The sequence below is a fragment of the Zea mays genome, chromosome 9 (assembly GCF_902167145.1).
Source record: "Zea mays cultivar B73 chromosome 9, Zm-B73-REFERENCE-NAM-5.0, whole genome shotgun sequence".
In the NCBI taxonomy this organism is placed as follows: domain Eukaryota; kingdom Viridiplantae; phylum Streptophyta; class Magnoliopsida; order Poales; family Poaceae; genus Zea; species Zea mays.
This window is the reverse complement of record NC_050104.1, coordinates 144,598,731-144,621,778: the sequence shown is the minus strand read 5'-3', so window position 1 is coordinate 144,621,778 and position 23,048 is coordinate 144,598,731. Positions and strand designations below refer to the sequence as shown.

The window sequence follows — 23,048 nt, the reverse complement described above, 5'->3', positions numbered from 1 at the left end:
GCGGCGAATCCAGTGAGAGCTCAAGAATCTCCTGGAGGGCGCCGCGGTCCGATGAGCCGAAAGCTCCACCTCCCGAAGGCAGGGGTACCCCTCAGAACATCGCGCCGCGACTTCCCGATTCATGCGGGAAGCCTCGGTCCACACCGGGCGCACGCGCAACACAGCGCCTGCGGCCCCGGGACGCCTCGGCAACGAGCACCATCACCGCGACCGTCGGGCCCACCTCGACGAGAGGGTGCGCCGAGGCTACCACCCCAGGCGTGGAGGACGCTACGACAGCGGGGAGGATCGAAGTCCCTCGCCCGAACCACCCGGTCCGCAGGCTTTCAGCCGCGCCATACGACGAGCGTCGTTCCCGACCCGGTTCCGACCCCCGACTACTATCACAAAGTACTCGGGGGAGACGAGACCGGAAATGTGGCTCGCGGACTACCGGCTGGCCTGCCAACTGGGTGGGACGGACGATGACAACCTCATCATCCGCAACCTCCCCCTGTTCCTCTCCGACACCGATCGCGCCTGGTTGGAGCACCTGCCTCCGGGCAGATCTCCAACTGGGACGACCTGGTCCAAGCCTTCGCCAGCAATTTCCAGGGCACGTACGTACGCTCTGAAAACTCCTGGGACCTCCGAAGCTGCCGGCAGCAGCCGGGAGAGTCTCTCCGGGACTACATCCGGCGATTCTCGAAGTAGCGCACCGAGCTGCCCAACATCACTGATTCGGATGTCATCGGCGCGTTCCTCGCTGGCACCACCTGCCGCGACCTGGTGAGCAAGCTGGGTCGCAAGACCCCCACCAGGGCGAGCGAGCTGATGGACATCGCCACCAAGTTCGCCTCTGGCCAGGAGGCGGTTGAGGCTATCTTCCGGAAGGACAAGCAGCCCCAGGGCCGCCCACCGGAAGATGCCCCCGAGGCGTCAACTCAGCGCGGCACCAAGAAGAAGGGCAAGAAGAAGTCGCAAGCGAAACGCGACGCCGCCGACGCGGACCTTGTCGCCGCCGCCGAGTACAAGAACCCTCGGAAACCCCCCGGAGGTGCCAACCTCTTCGACAAGATGCTCAAGGAGCCGTGCCCCTATCACCAGGGGCCCGTCAAGCACACCCTTGAGGAGTGCGCCATGCTTCGGCGCCACTTCCACAGGGCCGGGCCACCCGCGGAGGGTGGTAGGGCTCGCGACGACGACAAGAAAGAAGATCACCAGGCAGGAGAGTTCCCCGAGGTCCGCGACTGCTTCATGATCTACGGAGGGCAAGCGGCGAACGCCTCGGCTCGGCACCGCAAGCAAGAGCGTCGAGAGGTCTGTTCGGTGAAGGTGGCGGCGCCAGTCTACCTAGACTGGTCCGACAAGCCCATCACCTTCGACCAAGCCGACCACCCCGACCACGTGCCGAGCCCGGGGAAATACCCGCTCGTCGTCGACCCCGTCATCGACGACGTCAGGCTCACCAAGGTCCTCATGGACGGAGGCAGCAGCCTCAACATCATCTACGCCGAGACCCTCGGGCCCCTGCGTGTTGATCTGTCCTCGGTCCGGGCAGGCGCTGTGCCTTTCCACGGGATCATCCCCGGGAAGCGCGTCCAGCCCCTCGGACAACTCGACCTTCCCGTCTGCTTCGGAACGCCCTCCAACTTCCGAAGGGAGACCCTCACGTTCGAGGTGGTCGGGTTCCGAGGAACCTACCACGCGGTACTGGGGAGGCCATGCTACGTGAAGTTCATGGACGTCCCCAACTACACCTACCTCAAGCTCAAGATGCCGGGCCCCAACGGGGTCATCACCGTCGGCCCCACGTACAAACACGCGTTCGAATGCGACGTGGAGTGCGTGGAGTACGTCGAGGCCCTCGCCGAATCCGAGGCCCTCATCGCCGACCTAGAGAGCCTCTCTAAGGAGGTGCCAGACGTGAACCGTCACGCCGGCAACTTCGAGCCAGCGGAGACGGTTAAGTCCGTCCCCCTCGACCCCAGCAGCGACGCCTCCAAGCAGATCCGGATCGGCTCCGAGCTCGATCCCAAATAGGAAGCAGTGCTCGTCGACTTTCTCCGCGCGAATGCCGACGTCTTCGCGTGGAGTCCCTCGGACATGCCCGACATTCCGAGGGATGTCGCCGAGCACTCGCTGGACATCCGAGCCGGAGCCCGACCCGTCAAGCAGCCTCTGCGCCGATTCGATGAAGAAAAGCGCAGAGCCATAGGCGAGGAGATCCACAAGCTAATGGCGGCAGGGTTCATCAAAGAGGTATTCCATCCCGAATGGCTTGCCAACCCTGTGCTTGTGAGAAAGAAAGGAGGGAAATGGCGGATGTGTGTAGACTACACTGGTCTAAACAAAGCATGTCCGAAGGTTCCCTACCCTCTGCCTCGCATCGATCAAATCGTGGATTCCACTGCTGGGTGCGAAACCCTGTCTTTCCTCGATGCCTACTCAGGGTATCACCAAATCAGGATGAAGGAGTCCGACCAGCTCGCGACTTCTTTCATCACGTCCTTCGGCGTGTACTGCTATGTCACCATGCCGTTCGGCTTGAGGAATGCGGGCGCGACGTACCAGCGGTGCATGAACCATGTGTTCGGCCAACACATTGACCGGACGATCGAGGCCTACGTCGATGACATCGTAGTCAAGACGAGGAAAGCCTCTGACCTCCTTTTTGGCCTTGAAGTGACATTCCGATGTCTCAAGGCGAAAGGCGTGAAGCTCAATCCCGAAAAGTGTGTCTTCGGGGTGCCCCGAGGCATGCTCTTGGGGTTCATCGTCTCCGAGCGGGGCATCGAAGCCAACCCGGAGAAGATCGCAGCCATCACCAGCATGGGGCCCATCAAGGACTTAAAAGGCGTACAGAGAGTCATGGGATGTCTTGCGGCTCTGAGCCGCTTCATCTCACGCCTCGGCGAAAGAGGTCTGCCTCTGTACCGCCTCTTAAGGAAGGGCGAGTGCTTCACTTGGACCCCTGAGGCCGAGTAAGCCCTCGGAAACCTGAAGGCGCTCCTCACGAATGCGCCCATCTTGGTGCCCCCCGCTGCCGGAGAAGCCCTCTTGATCTACGTCGCCGCGACCACCCAGATGGTTAGCGTCGCGATTGTGGTTGAGAGACGAGAAGAGGGGCATGCATTGCCCGTCTAGAGGCCAGTCTACTTCATCAGCGAGGTACTGTACGAGACCAAGATCCGCTACCCACAAGTTCAGAAGCTGCTGTACGCGGTGATCCTGACGCGGCGGAAGTTGCGACACTACTTCGAGTCTCATCTGGTAACTGTGGTGTCATCCTTCCCCCTGGGGGAGATCATCCAGTGCCGAGAGGCCTCAGGTAGAATCGCAAAGTGGGTGGTGGAAATCATGGGCGAAACAATCTCGTTCGCCCCTCGGAAGGCCATCAAGTCCCAGGTCTTGGCGGACTTCGTGGCTAAATGGGTCGACACCCAGCTCCCAACAGCTCCGATCCAACCGGAGCTCTGGACCATGTTCTTCGACGGGTCGCTGATGAAGACAGGAGCCGGCGCAGGCCTACTCTTCGTCTCGCCCCTCGGGAAGCACCTACGCTACGTGCTACGCCTCCATTTCCCGGCGTCCAACAATGTGGCTGAGTACGAGGCTCTGGTCAACGGGTTGCGGATCACCATCGAGCTAGGGGTCCGATGCCTCGACGCTCGCGGTGACTCGCAGCTCGTCATCGACCAGGTCATGAAGAACTCCCACTGCCGCGACCCGAAGATGGAGGCCTACTGCGATGAGGTTCGGCGCCTGGAAGACAAGTTCTACGGGCTCGAGCTCAACCACATCGCCCGACGCTACAACGAGACTGCGGACGAGCTGGCTAAAATAGCCTCGGGGCGAACAACGATTCCCCTGGACGTCTTCTCCTGAGACCTGCATCAACCCTCCGTCAAGATCGACGACACGCCCTGACCCGAGGCACCCTCGGCCTAGCCCGAGGTACCCTCGGCTCAGTTCGAGGCACCCTCGGCTCAGCCCGAGGCATCCTTGGTTCAGCCCGAGGTACCCTCGGCCCCCGAGGGAGAGGCACTGCGCGTCGAGGAGGAGCGAAGCGGGGTCACGCCTAATCGAAATTGGCAGACCCCGTACCTGCAATATCTCCACCGAGGGGAGCTACCCCTCGACCGAACCGAAGCTCGGCGGTTGGTGCGACGCGCCAAGTCGTTCGTCTTGCTGGGAGACGGGAAGGAGCTCTACCACCGCAGCCCCTCAGGCATCCTCCAGCGATGCATCCCCATCGCCGAAGGTTAGAAGCTCCTGCAAGAGATACACTCGGGGGCTTGCGGCCATCACGCAGCACCTCGAGCCCTTGTTGGAAACGTCTTCCGACAAGGTTTCTACTGGCCGACGACGGTGGCCGACGCCACTAGAATTGTCCGCACCTGCGAAGGGTGTCAGTTCTACGCGAGGCAGACCCACCTGCCCGCTCAGGCCCTGCAGACGATACCCATCACCTGGCCTTCTGCTGCGTGGGGTCTGGACCTCGTTGGCCCCTTGCAGAAGGCACCCGGGGGCTACACGCACCTGTTGGTCGCCATCGACAAATTCTCCAAGTGGATTGAGGTCCGACTGAAAGGGAATTAGGCTTACACCTAGTTCCTAAGTAATTTTGGTGGTTGAATTGCCCAACACAAATAATTGGACTAACTAGTTTGCTCTAGTGTATAAGTTATACAGGTGTAAAAGGTTCACACTTAGCCAATAAAAAGATCAAATATTGGATTCAACAAAGGAGCAAAGGGACAACCGAAGGCACCTCTGGTCTGGGGCACCGGACTGTCCGGTGTACACCGGACAGTGTCCTGTGCACCAGAGGACTCCAACTCAGACTCACCACCTTCGGGAATTTCTGGAGGCACTCCGCTATAATTCACCGGACTGTCCGGCGTACACCGGACAATGTCCGGTGCTCCAAGGAAGAGCGGCCTCCGGAACTCGCCAGCCTCGGGAAAACGCAGCGGCTGCTCCGCTATAATTCACCGGACATGTCCGGTGTACACCGGACTGTCCGGTGAACCAGCAGAGCAACGGCTACTTCGCGCCAACGGTCACCTGCAGGCGCATTCAATGCGCGCCAGAAGCGCGCAGAAGTCAGGCACGCCCATACTGGCGCACCGGACATTGAACAGTACATGTCCGGTGTGCACCGGACATCTAGGCGGGCCCAGAAGTCAGAACTCCAACGGTCAGAATCCAACGGCATTGGTGACGTGGCTGGCGCACCGGACATGTCCGGTGCACCATACGACAGACAGCCTCCACCAACGGTCAAGTTTGGTGGTTGGGGCTATAAATACCCCAATCACCCCACCATTCATAGCATCCAAGTTTTCCAGCTTCCAACCACTATACAAGAGCTAGCATTCATTGCAAAGCACACCAAAAGAGATCAAATCCTCTCCCAACTCCTCACAAAGCCTTAGTGACTAGAGAGAGTGATTTGTAGTGTTCATTTGAGCTCTTGCGCTTGGATCGCTTCTTTTCTTTCGCATTCTTTCTTGTGATCAAACACTCACTTGTAATTGAGGCAAGAGACACCAATTGTGTGGTGGTCCTTGCGGGAAGTTTGATTCCCAAGTGATTTGAGAAGAGAAGCTCACTCGGTCCGAGGGACCGTTTGAGAGAGGGAAGGGTTGAAAGAGACCCGGCCTTTGTGGCCTCCTCAACGGGGAGTAGGTTTGCGAGAACCGAACCTCGGTAAAACAAATCCACATGTCACACTCTTTATTTGCTTGCGATTTGTTTTGCACCCTCTCTCGCGGACTTGTTTTCATTACTAACGCTAACCCGGCTTGTAGTTGTGTTTATATTTGTAAATTTCAGATTCGCCCTATTCACCCCCCCCCCCTCTAGGCGACTATCAATTGGTATCGGAGCCCGGTGCTTCATTAGAGCCTAACCGCTCGAAGTGATGTCGGGAGATCACACCAAGAAGGAGATGGAGACCGGCGAAAAGCCCACTACAAGCCACGGGAGCACTTCATCGGAAGAGTCCCGCACCAAGAGGAAGGAGAAGAAAGACTCCTCCAAAGGGAAGGAGAAGAAGAAGGACTCCTCCAAAGGGAAGGAGAAGAAATCTTCTTCACACAAAGAGAAGAAGGAGAAGTCTTCCTCCCACAAGCCGCAACGGAGTGGGGACAAGAAAAAGAGGATGAGGAAGGTGGTCTACTACGAGACCGATTCTTCATCGGCATCCACCTCCGGCTCCGACGCGGCATCCGTCACTTCTAAGCGCCAAGAGCGCAAGAAGTATAGTAAGATCCCCCTACACTATTCTCGCATTTCTAGACATACACCTTTACTTTCCGTCCCGTTAGGCAAACCACCAACATTTGATGGTGAAGATTATGCTAGGTGGAGTGATTTAATGCGATTTCATCTAACTTCACTCCACAAAAGTATATGGGATGTTGTTGAGTTTGGTGCACAGGTACCATCCGTAGGGGATGAAGATTATGATGAGGACGAGGTCGCCCAAATCGAGCACTTCAACTCTCAAGCAACAACAATACTCCTCGCCTCTCTAAGTAGAGAGGAGTATAACAAAGTGCAAGGGTTGAAGAGCGCCAAGGAGGTTTGGGATGTGCTCAAAACCGCACATGAAGGAGATGAGCTCACAAAGATCACCAAGCGGGAGACGATCGAGGGGGAGCTCGGTCGGTTCCGGCTTCTCAAAGGGGAGGAGCCACAAAACATGTACAACCGGCTCAAGACCTTGGTGAATCAAGTGCGCAACCTCGGGAGCAAAAAGTGGGATGACCACGAGGTGGTTAAGGTTATTCTAAGATCTCTTATTTTCCTTAACCCTACTCAAGTACAATTAATTCGTGGCAACCCAAGATATACACTAATGACCCCCGAGGAAGTAATCGGGAATTTTGTGAGTTTTGAGTGCATGATCGAAGGCTCGAGGAAGATCAACGAGCTTGATGATCCCTCCACATCCGAAGCTCAACCCGTCGCATTCAAGGCGACGGAGGAAAAGAAGGAGGAGTCTACACCAAGTAGACAACCAATCGACGCCTCCAAGCTCGACAATGAGGAAATGGCGCTCGTCATCAAGAGCTTCCGCCAAATCCTCAAACAAAGGAGGGGAAAAGACTACAAGTCCCGCTCCAAGAAGGTTTGCTACAAGTGTGGTAAGCCCGGTCACTTTATAGCTAAATGTCCATTGTCAAGTGATAGTGACAGGGGCGACGACAAGAAGGGGAGAAGAAAAGAGAAGAAGAGGTACTACAAGAAGAAGGACGGCGATGCCCATGTTTGTCGGGAATGGGACTCCGACGAAAGCTCTAGCGACTCCTCCTCCGACGAGGACGCCGCCAACATCGCCGTCACCAAGGGACTTCTCTTCCCAAACGTCGGCCACAAGTGCCTCATGGCAAAGGGCGGCAAAAAGAAGGTTAAATCTAAATCCTCCACTAGATATGAATCCTCTAGTGATGATAATGCTAGTGATGAGGAAGATAATTTGCGTACCCTTTTTGCCAACCTTAACATGGAACAAAAGGAAAAATTAAATGAATTAATTAGTGCTATTCATGAAAAGGATGACCTTTTGGATTCTCAAGAGGACTTCCTTATTAAAGAAAATAAGAAGCATGTTAAGGTTAAAAATGCTTATGCTCTAGAAGTAGAAAAATGTGAAAAATTGTCTAGTGAGCTAAGCACTTGCCATGAGACTATAGACAACCTTAGAAATGAGAATTCTAATTTATTAACTAAGGTTGATTCTATTGCTTGTAATGTTTCAATTCCCAATCTTAGAAATGATAATGATGATTTACTTGCTAGGATTGAAGAATTGAACATCTCTCTTGCTAGCCTTAGAATTGAGAATGAAAAATTACTTGCTAAGGCTAAAGATTTTGATGTTTGCAATGTTACCATTTCTAACCTTAGAAGTGAAAACAATATACTACATGCTAAGGTTGTAGAATTAAAATCTTGCAAACCCTCTACATCTATCGTTGAGCATGTATCTATTTATACTAGATGTAGAGAGGTTGATATTAATGCTATTCATGATCACATGTCTTTAATTAAACAACAAAATGATCATATAGCTAAATTAGATGCTAAAATTGCCGAGCATAACTTAGAAAATGAAAAGTTTAAATTTGCTAGAAGTATGCTCTATAGTGGGAGACGCCCTGGCATCAAGGATGGCATTGGCTTCCAAAGGGGAGACAATGTCAAACTTAATGCCCCTCCTAAAAGATTGTCTAATTTTGTAAAGGGCAAGGCTCCCATGCCTCAGGATAACGAGGGTTACATTTTATACCCTGCCGGTTATCCTGAGGACAAAATTAGGAGAATTCATTCTAGGAAGTCTCACTTTGGCCCTAACCATGCTTTTGTGTATAAGGGTGAGACATCTAGCTCTAGGCAACCAACCCGTGCCAAGTTGCCTAAGAAGAAAACTCCTAGTGCATCAAATGAACATAGTCTTTCATTTAAAACTTTTGATGCATCTTATGTGTTGACTAACAAATCCGGCAAGTTCGTTGCCAAATATGTTGGGGGCAAGCACAAGGGGTCAAAGATTTGTGTTTGGGTACCCAAAGTTCTTGTGTCTAATGCCAAAGGACCCAAAACCATTTGGGTACCTAAAGTCAAGAACTGAACTTGTTTTGTAGGTTTATGCATCCGGGGGCTCAAGTTGGATACTAGACAGCGGGTGCACAAACCATATGACAGGGGAGAAAAGGATGTTCTCCTCCTACGAGAAAAACCAAGATCCCCAACGAGCTATCACATTCGGGGATGGAAATCAAGGTTTGGTCAAAGGTCTTGGTAAAATAGCTATATCTCCTGACCATTCTATTTCCAATGTTTTTCTTGTAGATTCATTAGACTACAATTTGCTTTCCGTATCTCAATTATGCAAAATGGGCTACAACTGTCTCTTTACTGATGTAAGTGTCACTGTCTTTAAAAGAAGTGATAATTCAATAGCATTTAAGGGTATGTTAGAGGGTCAGCTATACTTAGTAGATTTTGATAGAGCTGAACTCGACACATGCTTAATTGCTAAGACTAACATGGGTTGGCTCTGGCACCGCCGACTAGCCCATGTTGGGATGAAGAATCTTCATAAGCTTCTAAAGGGAGAGCACGTTTTAGGACTAACAAATGTTCATTTTGAGAAAGACAGGATTTGTAGCGCATGCCAAGCAGGAAAGCAAGTTGGTGCTCATCATCCACACAAGAACATCATGACGACCGACAGGCCGCTTGAGCTACTCCACATGGATCTATTCGGCCCGATTGCTTACATAAGCATCGGCGGGAGTAAATATTGTCTTGTAATAGTGGATGATTATTCTCGCTTCACTTGGGTATTCTTTTTGCAGGAAAAATCTCAAACCCAAGAAACCTTAAAGGGATTCTTGAGACGGGCTCAAAATGAGTTCGGCTTAAGGATCAAGAAGATAAGAAGCGACAACGGGACGAAGTTCAAGAACTCTCAAATTGAAGGCTTTCTTGAGGAGGAGGGCATCAAGCATGAGTTCTCTTCTCCCTACACCCCTCAACAAAATGGTGTAGTGGAGAGGAAGAATCGAACTCTATTGGACATGGCTAGAACCATGCTTGATGAGTACAAGACTTCGGATCAGTTTTGGGCGGAGGCGGTCAACACCGCTTGCTACGCCATCAACCGGTTGTATCTACACCGAATCCTCAAGAAGACATCATACGAACTCCTAACCGGTAAAAAGCCCAATATTTCATATTTTAGAGTCTTTGGTAGCAAATGTTTCATTCTTGTTAAGAGAGGTAGAAAATCTAAATTTGCTCCTAAGACTGTAGAAGGCTTTTTACAAGGATATGATTCAAACACAAGGGCATATAGAGTCTTTAACAAGTCCACTGGACAAGTTGAAGTTTCTTGTGACGTTGTGTTTGATGAGACTAATGGCTCTCAAGTAGAGCAAGTTGATCTTGATGAGATAGGTGATGAAGAGGCTCCGTGCATCGCGCTAAGGAACATGTCCATTGGGGATGTGTGTCCTAAGGAATCCGAAGAGCCTTCAAATGCACAAGATCAACCGTCCTCCTCCACGCAAGCATCTCCACCAACTCAAAATGAGGATGAAGCTCAAGTTGATGAAGTAGAAGATCAAACAAATGAGCCACCTCAAGATGGCGGCAATGATCAAGGGGGAGATGCAAATGATCAAGACAAGGAGGATGAAGAACCTAGGCCGCCACACCCAAGAGTCCACCAAGCAATTCAACGAGATCACCCCGTCGACACCATCCTCGGCGACATTCATAAGGGGGTAACTACTAGATCTCGTATTGCACATTTTTGTGAGCATTACTCTTTTGTTTCCTCTATTGAGCCACACAGGGTAGAGGAAGCACTTCAAGATTCGGATTGGGTGGTGGCGATGCAAGAGGAGCTCAACAACTTCACTAGGAATGAGGTATGTCATTTAGTTCCACGTCCTAATCAAAATGTTGTAGGAACCAAATGGGTCTTCCGCAACAAGCAAGATGAGCATGGTGTGGTGACAAGGAACAAAGCTCGACTTGTGGCCAAGGGATACTCCCAAGTCGAAGGTTTGGATTTTGGTGAAACCTATGCACCCGTAGCTAGGCTTGAGTCAATTCGAATATTATTAGCCTATGCTACTTACCATGGCTTTAAGCTTTATCAAATGGACGTGAAAAGTGCCTTCCTCAACGGACCGATCAAGGAAGAGGTCTATGTTGAGCAACCTCCCGGCTTTGAAGACAGTGAGTACCCTAATCATGTCTATAAGCTCTCTAAGGCGCTTTATGGACTCAAGCAAGCCCCAAGAGCATGGTATGAATGCCTTAGAGATTTCCTTATCGCTAATGGCTTCAAAGTCGGAAAGGCCGATCCTACTTTATTTACTAAAACTCTTGAAAATGACTTGTTTGTATGCCAAATTTATGTTGATGATATTATATTTGGGTCTACTAACGAGTCTACATGTGAAGAATTTAGTAGGATCATGACACAAAAGTTCGAGATGTCTATGATGGGGGAGTTGAAGTACTTCTTGGGATTTCAAGTGAAGCAACTCCAAGAGGGCACCTTCATTAGCCAAACGAAGTATACTCAAGACATTCTAAACAAGTTTGGGATGAAGGATGCCAAGCCCATCAAGACACCCATGGGAACTAATGGGCATCTCGACCTCGACACGGGAGGTAAGTCCGTGGACCAAAAGGTATACCAGTCGATGATAGGTTCATTACTCTATTTATGTGCATCTCGACCGGATATTATGCTTTCCGTATGCATGTGTGCAAGATTCCAAGCCGACCCTAAGGAAGCTCACCTTACGGCCGTAAAACGAATCTTGAGATATTTGGCTTACACTCCTAAGTTTGGGCTTTGGTATCCTAGGGGATCCACTTTTGATTTGATTGGTTATTCGGATGCCGATTGGGCGGGGTGTGTGGCAGAACCTTCCAAGTTATTAGGCCCACATGCACCTGTCCTTATCTCAAAGACCTCAGACTGCTATGCATGTGCACCAGATAACTTAACAGGATCCGTCCGAGTGTCCCAGGGACCCCGGATAAACCACTAACAACCAGAATCGCAAGATTAAGTAACACAAATCACACCAACAGTTTGCAGGGGAAATCTTATTATCAAATTTTACAAGTTACAAAAATTTTACTTTGTACATGATCGGAGTGATTATAAAAGTATAAGTTTGAAATATATGCTAGCTCAAGGGATCATCCTCAATAAGAAGTATAGAAGGGTTACTTAGACTTATAAGAAGGCCGAGCCCACCGGCACTTAACACCATCAACAACAGCACAAAGTTAGAACCTGAAAAACAACAGGGAATAAAACCCTAAGTACGGAATTACTCAGCAAGACTTACCCGACTAAAGAAAAGACTCTCAAGGGTATGCTGGCTAGAGGGATTCAAGGTATGGCTTATCAAGAATCAAAGACTCTTTTTTCCAGAAAAGCTTACTAGAAGTGGGTCCTTAAGCCATAATTTTACATTACAAATTAAGTACTTTTCCTGAATCTAGATTTGCCTAATCTAGAGCATTCACTTGTCCTACACTAGCTTTCTTTTAAAATCCAACTTTTGTTTCGCTTGTTATCTACGATGAGGGTCGAAGATCCAGTCTTCATATCCGAGAAGTTCGGCGATCCGAATCGATTAATACCCAGCTGGGGATCTCCAACCACACGACATATGCTTTCCTTAACTCTTTTGCACATGTCTACCATTCCCACGGATCCTCCACCACATGAACAGGTCCGCGCCACCCGAGAGCACACCACCCCTTTTAGGCGGTCCTTTGCCAGGAGGGTACGTGCCACTCTCGCCATCTCTCCACTCCCAGTGCGCGATTGTCTTTTCATGTATGGAATAGCCGGGTTCAAGCTTACCCATGATGAGGTATGTGGCCAGATAAAGGGTCCTAGATCAGCAGGCCAACAATCGGTACGGTCCTTAAACGACTCAGACGGAGACACTACATCGAGACTCCTTTCTCGTGCAAGTCACCCGCCTGGTCTCAGCTTAATCATTTAACCCCAAAGGTTGGTACCTGGCAGAGGTACATCTTTTCCGATGTTGAATCCATCACGGCCGTGATGGATTCACCATCAAGTTTTATTTTCAAAAACATCCCATCCACTTTTGCCAAATCATCTTTTGTAAAAACAAAACATTTTGTTTTTCTAAAGCAATGCTAAGCATCAAAAATCTTTTGTAAAACAGGTGATCAAGGAAGGTAATCAAATTCAAGGAAGGTAATGCAGGAATTGTTTTAGCAATCAACTCCTATCACCTAATGCATCAATCAAGTGAGAAAGATTTTAAAAACATCAAGGAAGGTGGCAAATGCACCGGGGCTTGCCTGAGTAACACTAGGTTAGTGTTTGTTAGGCGTCGATCACTTGACGACTATCCTTTGGCTTGGCACTCATTCAGATTATCCATCTTCCGGTTGGTCCATCAACTTTATCATGCGGATTAGCCCGCGCTTGGGGTCTACTTGGCTTGTGTTCCGCATCGCGCGATTAATTAACGTACCTGAATGAAGTGCATAATGCACATGAATGCATATAAACAAGAATAGTATAGGACTAAATATTGCTACACCGACAAGAATTAAACACTTAGTGGCGAGGCACCATAACACTCAAGTAATGTTAGACCTTGATATTTTTCTAAGTACAACATGCATGTTTATCTACCTTAACTAGATTTAACTCAAACACCAAGAATCTATAAACTATATAGACACGCTATATTTTCCTTAGCTACGGTCCAACGCCAGAAGACTAACAAAACCTGGACTCATTAGTCTTAGACATCTAAATTTGGAATAAGGATAGAAGCGTATTAACTACTTTCTAATCCACTTGTTCGAACTAATTTGGATAGCATTCCAATTATATGAACATCACATTATTCTATGATCTAGCAGGTAGAGTATTATCAAGGATCATAGAATTTTACCGGACCACAATATAAATCTTAAAGACTTAAAACACGAATGAGCAACGACCCCTAAGTAGTTTTCAGATTTTAAATGAAGCGAACCTAACAATATTACTCACTTTCTAATACGTTGGGTGGCACCAACAATCCTTTAAATCATTTAACTCTGAACACGATGACTATTAACACAAAGCATCACTTTACCATATAAGCAAAATTAACACAATTATGGAACATGTTGACTAGCCGATTGAATACTAAACATATTTTTACCCTTTTCTAGCATAAACAAACTAAATTAGTAAAATCTCACTTAGCAACCTCATTTCTGTATGAAACTTTTTTTATAACCTCTAGATATACAATCAACTCGTGTCTAAAATTTTTAGAAATTTCGCATTTACAGATTTAAAAATATTATTAAATTACAGAAACACTAATATAATTAAACTGCAGCAAATTATTCCGTATATTTGGACCTTACCATTTTTTCCCATATGCTATGTATTGTGCCGAAGCTAATAAAAGTGAATTTTTGTTTCTACGACTTTTCTTTGAATTTCTACGGTACTTTTAAGTTCCCTACTATAGACTGAAATTGAAAAATGAAAACCATGCCCTATTTTCATTCAACCCCCTAGGATTTCTTCAATCTCCTCTGCTAGCACTTCTTCCCCAAATCCCATACGTAAGTCACATATGGCATCCACAGGGTCGTGGTGGTGCTGCCGTGCAGCCACCAGACCATGAGTCCCTCCCGGCCACCATCTATTTGAACAGGGAGCACCCCCACCACTCCCCAAACACACCACTCCAAACAAATCCAGACATTGGAGATTCTACCTGCGTGCTATGGAAACTGGCAGATGAGCAGAGTTTGAACGTGAGCAGAGCCTTGGAGGTGAGGGCGAGCTTGGCTGTGGAGGGTGCCGGCGTTGGGCAGAGGACAGGAGCGAGCTCGCCACCTGGGGGCAAAGAAAGGGCGGCCATGGAGAAAACTGGGAAGCAAGGGCGCGACGGCCATGGGCGAGCTGAGCTTGGAGGAGCAGAGGGAGGAAGCTTGGGCGCGACGCAGTGAGCTCCGGCAAGGAGAACAAAGGAGCTGGACGCGCCGAGGGAAAGACGCCATGGGGGGCTCGCGGCAGCCATTTTTGGAGCAGAAAAACTCCAGCGCGCACAGGGAGGAGCTCTGGAGAGGGAGTCCGCGGCTGGGGAAAGGGGCATCCCGGCGAGCTGCGCGCAGGGGCAAGCTCGCGCGCGCCAGGGAGAGAGCAGAGGAACTCGGCGAGCTGCGGCAGAAGAGGGAGGCCGAGGAGCAAGGCAGGGGCGCTTGGTTGAGAGCAGAAGATGGACACCGATGGGATTTTTATCCAGGATGGCCGAGCGGATGGGAACGAGGCAACGGCGGTGAGAAAAATCTTGAGCAGAGCGGCGGCTGCGAGGATAAGCACGGCCACCGGCGGACAGATTTTTGTTCCCAACAACCGGAGCGGATGAGGACGACCGGGTGAAGGAAGCAGAGGTGAGCGCTCGGGAAGAACAGCTGTAGAGATATTTTTTTTTATTTTCTTTTCTCCTTTTTTTTTACAGAAAACTATAGATATTTTTGTGTCCGGATTTTTTTAGCAATGCACACTTGATCGATACACTATTCAACTACGCATTCCATTTCCCGAATCTTGAAATGGAAATCCGAGGACTAACGACTTGATTTAGCGAATTCTCTGAACTCGGACAAAATCGTGTTGTTAATTCATTTTTGACGATTTAGATCGAGACAAAAAGCAACGAACCGAATTAAACATATTTCGACGTTGGTATTTTAATTTACGACTGATTCCGTTGAAGTTAACCGATTAGAAATTATTCGAGTCCGGCTTCGCGATTTTAATTTGCTCTGCGCGATTCGACCGAAATCAGCCGAAACCAGAGCCGCTAATGTATACGCGATTTTTGTCGTCGAAACAACGTGCTGAAGAATTAATTGGATTATAACCTCACGCACGATTTTTCTCAGACAATACGCGATACAAATTATTTTGCCCCCAATAATTTTAGTCGTCGAGCACAAATTAATTTGTCCGGGATAAAAATCATCCGAGTGAGTCGGACTTCCGAATTCGTATTCGCGCGGGCGATGAGTTTTAAATAATCACCGGACGCACCGATGTTCGGAACGACTACGTTCCGAATAACACGAAAATTTCGGAAGAGCCCGGATAGATAAAAATAAAAACGATGTCGCACTCACGACAGACGGCACAGATGCGATATTAAAATCGCGATAGGCGAAGATTATTAAAATTTCGCATCCATTTTATCCGCTGCTTACGTGCTTACATCCGTACTCGCTGTCGAGCGGAATATAAACACCTGGGGTGTTACAGGGTGTAAAATCAATAGGAAGAGCACATCGGGGACTTGCCAGTTCTTGGGAAGATCCTTGGTGTCTTGGGCTTCAAAGAAGCAAAATTCGGTCGCTCTCTCCACCGCCGAAGCCGAGTACATTGCCGCAGGCCATTGTTGCGCGCAATTGCTTTGGATGAGGCAAACCCTCCGGGACTACGGTTACAAATTAACCAAAGTCCCTTTGCTATGTGATAATGAGAGTGCAATCAAGATGGCGGATAATCCCGTCGAGCATAGCCGCACTAAACACATAGCCATTCGGTATCATTTTCTTAGGGATCACCAACAAAAGGGAGATATCGAGATTTCTTACATTAATACTAAAGATCAATTAGCCGATATCTTTACCAAGCCTCTTGATGAACAAACTTTTAACAAACTTAGGCATGAGCTCAATATTCTTGATTCGCGCAATTTCTTTTGCTAACTTGCACACATGGCTCATTTGTATACATTTGATCATGTCTCTTTCATATGCTATGACTAATATGTTCTTCAAGTTTATTTCAAACCAAGTCATAGGTGTATTGAAAGGGAATTGGAGTCTTCGGCGAAGACAAAGGCTTCCACTCCGTAACTCATCCTTCGCCGTCGCTCCAAGCCACTCTCCATTTTTGGGGGAGAGAGCAAAAGGACTTCATCTTTGGTACAATCTTAACTCATTTATTTATGACCAAAGGGGAAGAAAGTACTTCGAGGGCTCTAATGATTCCGTTTTTGGCGATTCATGCTAAAGGGGGAGAAAGTATGAGCCCAAAGCAAAAGGACCGCACCACCACCAATTTCAAAAACTTAATCTTTCAAAGAGTATTTTCATTTGGTATCCTATTGTGTTCAAAAGGGGGAGAAAGTAGTATAGTAGTATTTCAAAAATGATATATCAAAACCCTCTTGAACACTAAGAGGAGGATCTCATTTAAGGGGAGTTTTGTTTAGTCAAAGGAAAAACATTTGAAATAGGGGGAGAAAATTTCAAATCTTGAAAATGCTTTGCAAAATCTTATTCATTTACCTTTGACTATTTGCAAAAGAACTTTGAAAAGGGTTTACAAAATAGTTTGCAAAAACAAAACATGTGGTGCAAGAGTGGTCCAAAATGTTAAAAGAGAAGAAACAATCCATGCATATCTTGTAAGTATTTACATTGGCTCAATTCCAAGCAACCTTTGCACTTACATTATGCAAACTACTTCAATTATGCACTTCTATATTTGCTTTGGTTTGTGTTGGCATCAATCACCAAAAAGGGGGAGATTGAAAGGGAATTAGGCTTACACCTAGTTCCTAAGTAATTTTGGTGGTTGAATTGCCCAACACAAATAATTGGACTAACTAGTTTGCTCTAGTGTATAAGTTATACAGGTGTAAAAGGTTCACACTTAGCCAATAAAAAGATCAAATATTGGATTCAACAAAGGAGCAAAGGGACAACCGAAGGCACCTCTGGTCTGGGGCACCGGACTGTCCGGTGTACACCGGACAGTGTCCGGTGCACCACCGGACAGTGTCCGGTGCACCAGAGGACTCCAACTCAAACTCACCACCTTCAGGAATTTCCGGAGGCACTCTGCTATAATTCACCGGACTGTCCGGCGTACACCGGACAGTGTCCGGTGCTCCAAGGAAGAGTGGCCTCCGGAACTCGCCAGCCTCGGGAAAACGCAGCGGCTGCTCCGCTATAATTCACCGGACATGTCCGGTGTACACCGGACTGTCCAGTGAACCAGCAGAGCAACGACTACTTCGCGCCAACGGTCACCTGCAGGCGCATTCAATGCGCGCCAGAAGCGCGCAGAAGTCAGGCACGCCCATACTGGCGCACCGGACATTGAACAGTACATGTCCGGTGTGCACCGGACATCCAGGCGGGCCCAGAAGTCAGAACTCCAACGGTCAGAATCAAACGGCATTGGTGACGTGGCTGGCGCACCGGACATGTCCGGTGTGCACCGGACTGTCCGGTGCACCATACGACAGACAGCCTCCACCAACGGTCAAGTTTGGTGGTTGGGGCTATAAATACCCCAACCACCCCACCATTCATAGCATCCAAGTTTTCCAGCTTCCAACCACTATACAAGAGCTAGCATTCATTGCAAAGCACACCAAAAGAGATCAAATCCTCTCCCAACTCCTCACAAAGCCTTAGTGACTAGAGAGAGTGATTTGTAGTGTTCATTTGAGCTCTTGCGCTTGGATCGCTTCTTTTCTTTCGCATTCTTTCTTGTGATCAAACACTCACTTGTAATTGAGGCAAGAGACACCAATTGTGTGGTGGTCCTTGCGAGAAGTTTGATTCCCAAGTGATTTGAGAAGAGAAGCTCACTCGGTCCGAGGGACCGTTTGAGAGAGGGAAGGGTTGAAAGAGACCCGGCCTTTGTGGCCTCCTCAACGGGGAGTAGGTTTGCGAGAACCGAACCTCGGTAAAACAAATCCACGTGTCACACTCTTTATTTGCTTGCGATTTGTTTTGCACCCTCTCTCGCGGACTTGTTTTCATTACTAACACTAACCCGACTTGTAGTTGTGTTTATATTTGTAAATTTCAGTTTCGCCCTATTCACCCCCCCTCTAGGCGACTATCACCGACCCCTAAACAGCATCAGGTCCGAGCAGGCGGTGACGTTCTTCACCAACATCATCCATCGTTCCGGGGTCCCGAACTCCATCATCACCGACAACGGCACCCAATTCACTGGCAGAAAGTTCCTGGACTTCTGCGAGGATCACCACATCCGAGTGGACTAGGCCACCGTGGCTCACCCCATGACGAATGGGCAAGTGGAGCGTGCCAACGGCATGATTCTACAAGGGCTCAAGCCTCGGATCTACAACGACCTCAACAAGTTCGGCAAGCGATGGATGAAGGAACTCCCCTCGGTGGTCTGGAGCCTGAGGACAACACCGAGCCGAGCCACGGACTTCACGCCGTTCTTTCTAGTCTATGGGGCTGAGGCCATCTTGCCCACAGACTTAGAATACGGTTCCCCGAGGACGAGGGCCTATGCTGACCAAAGCAACCAAGCTAGTCGAGAAGACTCGCTGGACCAGCTGGAAGAGGCTCGGGACAGGGCCTTACTACACTCGGCACGGTACCAGCAGTCCCTGCGATGTTACCACGCCCGAGGGGTCCGGTCCCGAGACCTCCAGGTGGGCAACCTGGTGCTTCGGCTGCGACAGGACGCCCGAGGGCGGCACAAGCTCACGCCTCCCTAGGAAGGGCCGTTCGTCATCGCCAAAGTTCTGAAGCCCGGAACGTACAAGCTGGCGAACAGCCAAGGCGAGGTCTACAGCAACGCTTGGAACATCCAACAGCTACGTCGCTTCTACCCTTAAGATGCTTTCAAGTTGTTCATATACCTCGCTCCCACGCAAAGTTTAGTCATCAAGGAAGGGTCAGCCTTGCCTCGGCAAAGCCCGACCCTCCCTCGGGGGCTAAAAGGGGGGAACCCCCTCTGCGTCGAAATTTTCCTCAAAAAAGGATCCTTTCTGCCAGAATGGCTTTCGTGCTTTTCGACTACTTCGAAAGTGGATCCTGAAAACGACGGAGTACACGTAAGCAGCCAAGGCTGACCGAGCCGAGGGACTCCTACGCCTCCGGGATACGGATACCTCACTCATCACCTTCTGCGATAAGTAACTCACGTTCGGATAAGTGATTCCGCGGACCGAACAAGTCTTCACGTTCGAAAGCCCCTCTGCCGAAGCGATTCTTCGAGCCTTCTCGACTGCGTCGGTGACAGAACCCTATGGACGGGCAAGAGTACGCGTAAGCGGCAAGGCCGACCGAGCCGAGGGATTCCTACGCCTCCGGGATACAGATACCTCACTCATCACCTTCCGTGAAAAGCAACTCTCGCTCGCACAGACAATTTTGTTACCGACGAGAAAGTCCAGATACTCGAAACAAGAGGAAAAGAAGCGCAGCTTTACAACACGGCGAGGGTGTGTTTGGGCCTCGGCGGCCGCAGAAAACACACACTACAAGATGATCCGATCCTGCAGGCCCGGATCTTGACAATTGAAGGGAGCAGCAGCACCCTCGGCATCGACTACACCTTCGGCGAGGTCCGACCTAGCCTCGGACGGCGACGTGGTCCGAGGATCTCCACTCTGAAGGACGACATCATCATCACGCCCGGGCCATCGCCGCCAGGGTCCTCTTCAAGAATCCGGCTCGAGCAGGCGGCTCGGCTGGTCACCCCGAGGCCTCGGCAGATCGACTCCGGCGTCGGACCCGCTAACGGACGACCCGGCCAGGCTCCAGCCGACCAAGTCTTCTTTTCAAGCCAACTCTGCCTCTGTCCGTGCTGACACCGCTACCCCTGGCCTCGGCTCATCGAAGAGCGGCCGAGGGGTTTGAAAGGGAAATGTGCCCTTGGGCCATTTCTAAGTATTTTGGTGATTGAGTGCAAACACAAGTGCTTAAATGTAAATTTATGCCCATAGATGAACAAAGTGCAAATCATGAGTAAAGGTATGTTTCTAAGCCTTAGTACATTGGTTTTGTGTACTAATATACTTGTCTAAGTGTTAGAAACAGAGAGAAGAAAGAAGAGAAGAGTTGGATGTGTACAGCCAAAAGGCTGTTTCGGTCTGGGGCACCGGACTGTCCGGTGGTGCACCGGACAGTGTCCGGTGCGCCAGACTGCCTCGGGCGAAGAGGCCGCTCTCGGGAATTCGCCGACGGCGTACGGCTATAATTCACCGGACTGTCCGGTGTGCACCGGACTGTCCGGTGTGCACCGGACTGTCCGGTGAGCCAATGGTCGGCCGAGCCAACGGTCGGCCGCGGAATCTGCGCGCGACACGTGGCCTGGCCAACGGTCGGAAGGGGGCACCGGACTGTCCGGTGTGCACCGGACATGTCCGGTGCGCCAACGGCTCCCAGTTCTTCAACGATCGGCAACGGTCGGCTGCGCTGTTTATGGAAATAAATCGGGCACCGGACAGTGTCCGGTGTGCACCGGACTGTCCGGTGCGCCCGACGACAGAAGGCAAGGATGGCCTTCCAGATTTGTTCTCAATGGCTCCTAGCTGCCTTGGGGCTATAAAAGGGACCCCTAGGCGCATGGAGGAGAATACCAAGCATTCCTACAACATTCCTAAGCACCAAGACATCGATCTCGCGCATTCGTTTCTTTGTGATAGCATATAGAGCTCTTGTGGAGTTGTGAACTCTTTGAGTTGTGTTGCGAGCTCTTGTTGCTACTTGTGTGCGTGTTGTTGCTCTGACCTTTTGAAGTCTTGTGTGCGTTGCTCATTCCCCCCTTGCTCTGTGTTTCTTTGTGAACTTCAACTGTAAGGGCAAGAGGCTCCAAGTTGTGGAGATTCCTCGCAAACGGGATTGAGAAAAAGCAAACAAAACACCGTGGTATTCAAGTGGGTCTTTGGACCGCTTGAGAGGGGTTGATTGCAACCCTCGTCCGTTGGGACGCCACAACGTGGAGTAGGCAAGCGTTGGTCTTGGCCAAACCACGGGATAATCCACTGTGTCATCTCTGTGATTGATCTCCTATGGAATTGTGTTGTTGAGACTCCTTTCTAGCCACTTGGCAATTATTGTGCTAACACTTAACAAGTTTTTGTGGCTATAAGTCTAAGTTTTACAGGATCACCTATTCACCCCCCCCTCTAGGTGCTCTCAATTGGTATCGGAGCCGTTCTCTTCAAGAAGGGACTAATCGCCCGAAGAGATGGATCCTAAGGGAAAGGGGATGGTGGTCGACAACAACGAGAAGGAGTCTATCTTCAACGAGTTGAAGAATGACAAGTCTACCGACTTGGGCTCAAGCCACAAGCGCAAAGATGGGAAGAAGAAGAAGACAAGGCGCATCAAGGAGATCGTCTACTACGACAGCGACGAATCCTCTTCTTCCCAAAAGGACGACGACAACGACTACATGAAGACGGTCAATTCGAACTTTTCATTTGATTATTCTCGTATTCCACATAGTTCGAATTTGCATTTGCTTTCCATTCCTCTTGGCAAACCTCCACACTTTGATGGGGAGGACTACGGATTTTGGAGTCACAAAATGCGTAGTCATTTATTCTCTCTCCATCCAAGCATATGGGAGATTGTAGAGAATGGAATGAAATTTGATAGCTCGGATAGCCCTATGTTTATTAATGAACAGATTCATAAAAATGCACAAGCTACTACTGTGTTGCTAGCCTCTTTGTGCAGGGACGAGTACAATAAGGTGAGCGGCTTGGACAATGCCAAGCAGATATGGGACACCCTCAAAATTTCTCACGAGGGGAACGACATCACCATGCTCACTAAAATGGAGTTGGTGGAGGGCGAGCTTGGAAGATTTGCGATGATAAGGGGCGAGGAGCCAACCCAAACATACAACCGGCTCAAGACCCTTATCAACAAAATAAGGAGCTATGGAAGCACGCGATGGACGGACCATGACGTCGTCCGACTATTACTAAGGTCCTTTACCATTCTTGATCCTCATTTGGTGAATAATATTCGTGAGAATCCCAGGTACACCAAAATGTCGCCCGAAGAAGTCCTAGGAAAATTTGTCAGCGGGCGAATGATGATTAAGGAAGCAAGGTACGTGGACGACGCCTTGAATGGTCCAATCAACGAGCCACAACCTCTTGCTCTCAAAGCAACAAGAAGCAAGGAGGCGCTACCTAGTAAGGTGGCACAAATTGAGGCGGCCGGACTTAATGATGAAGATATGGCTCTCATCATCAAACGCTTCAAGACGGTGCTAAAGGGTCACAAGGGGCAGCCAAGCAAGACCAAGACAAAAGGGAAGCGCTCATGCTTCAAGTGCGGTAAGATTGGTCATTTTATCGCTAACTGCCCCGATAATGATAGTGACCAAGAACAGGGAAACAAGAGGGAAAAGAAGAAGAATTACAAGAAGGCGAAGGGCGAGGCACATATTGGAAAGGAGTGGGATTCGGATTGCTCCTCGTCCGACTCCGACAACGAAGGACTCGCCGCCACCGCCTTCAACAAGTCATCTCTCTTCCCAAACGAGCATCACACTTGCCTTATGGCAAGGGAAAAGAAGGTAATCACTCGTAACGATAGTACTTATGATTCTTCTAGTGATGAGTCTAGTGATGATGATGACATAGACTACTCTAGCTTGTTCAAAGGTTTGGATAGAACTAAAATAGATAAAATTAATGAATTGATTGATGCTT

General features: G+C 49.5%; 1 protein-coding gene across 1 annotated transcript; it reads left to right on the top strand.

The window, feature by feature from the left end:
- Positions 1-14,150: 14,150 nt before the first annotated feature.
- Positions 14,151-15,119, top strand: LOC103639283 (uncharacterized). Its single transcript, XM_008662043.3, has one exon. The coding sequence runs from the start codon at positions 14,483-14,485 to the stop codon at positions 14,969-14,971; it is 489 nt and encodes a 162-aa protein (XP_008660265.1). The 5' UTR covers positions 14,151-14,482; the 3' UTR covers positions 14,972-15,119.
- Positions 15,120-23,048: the final 7,929 nt, after the last annotated feature.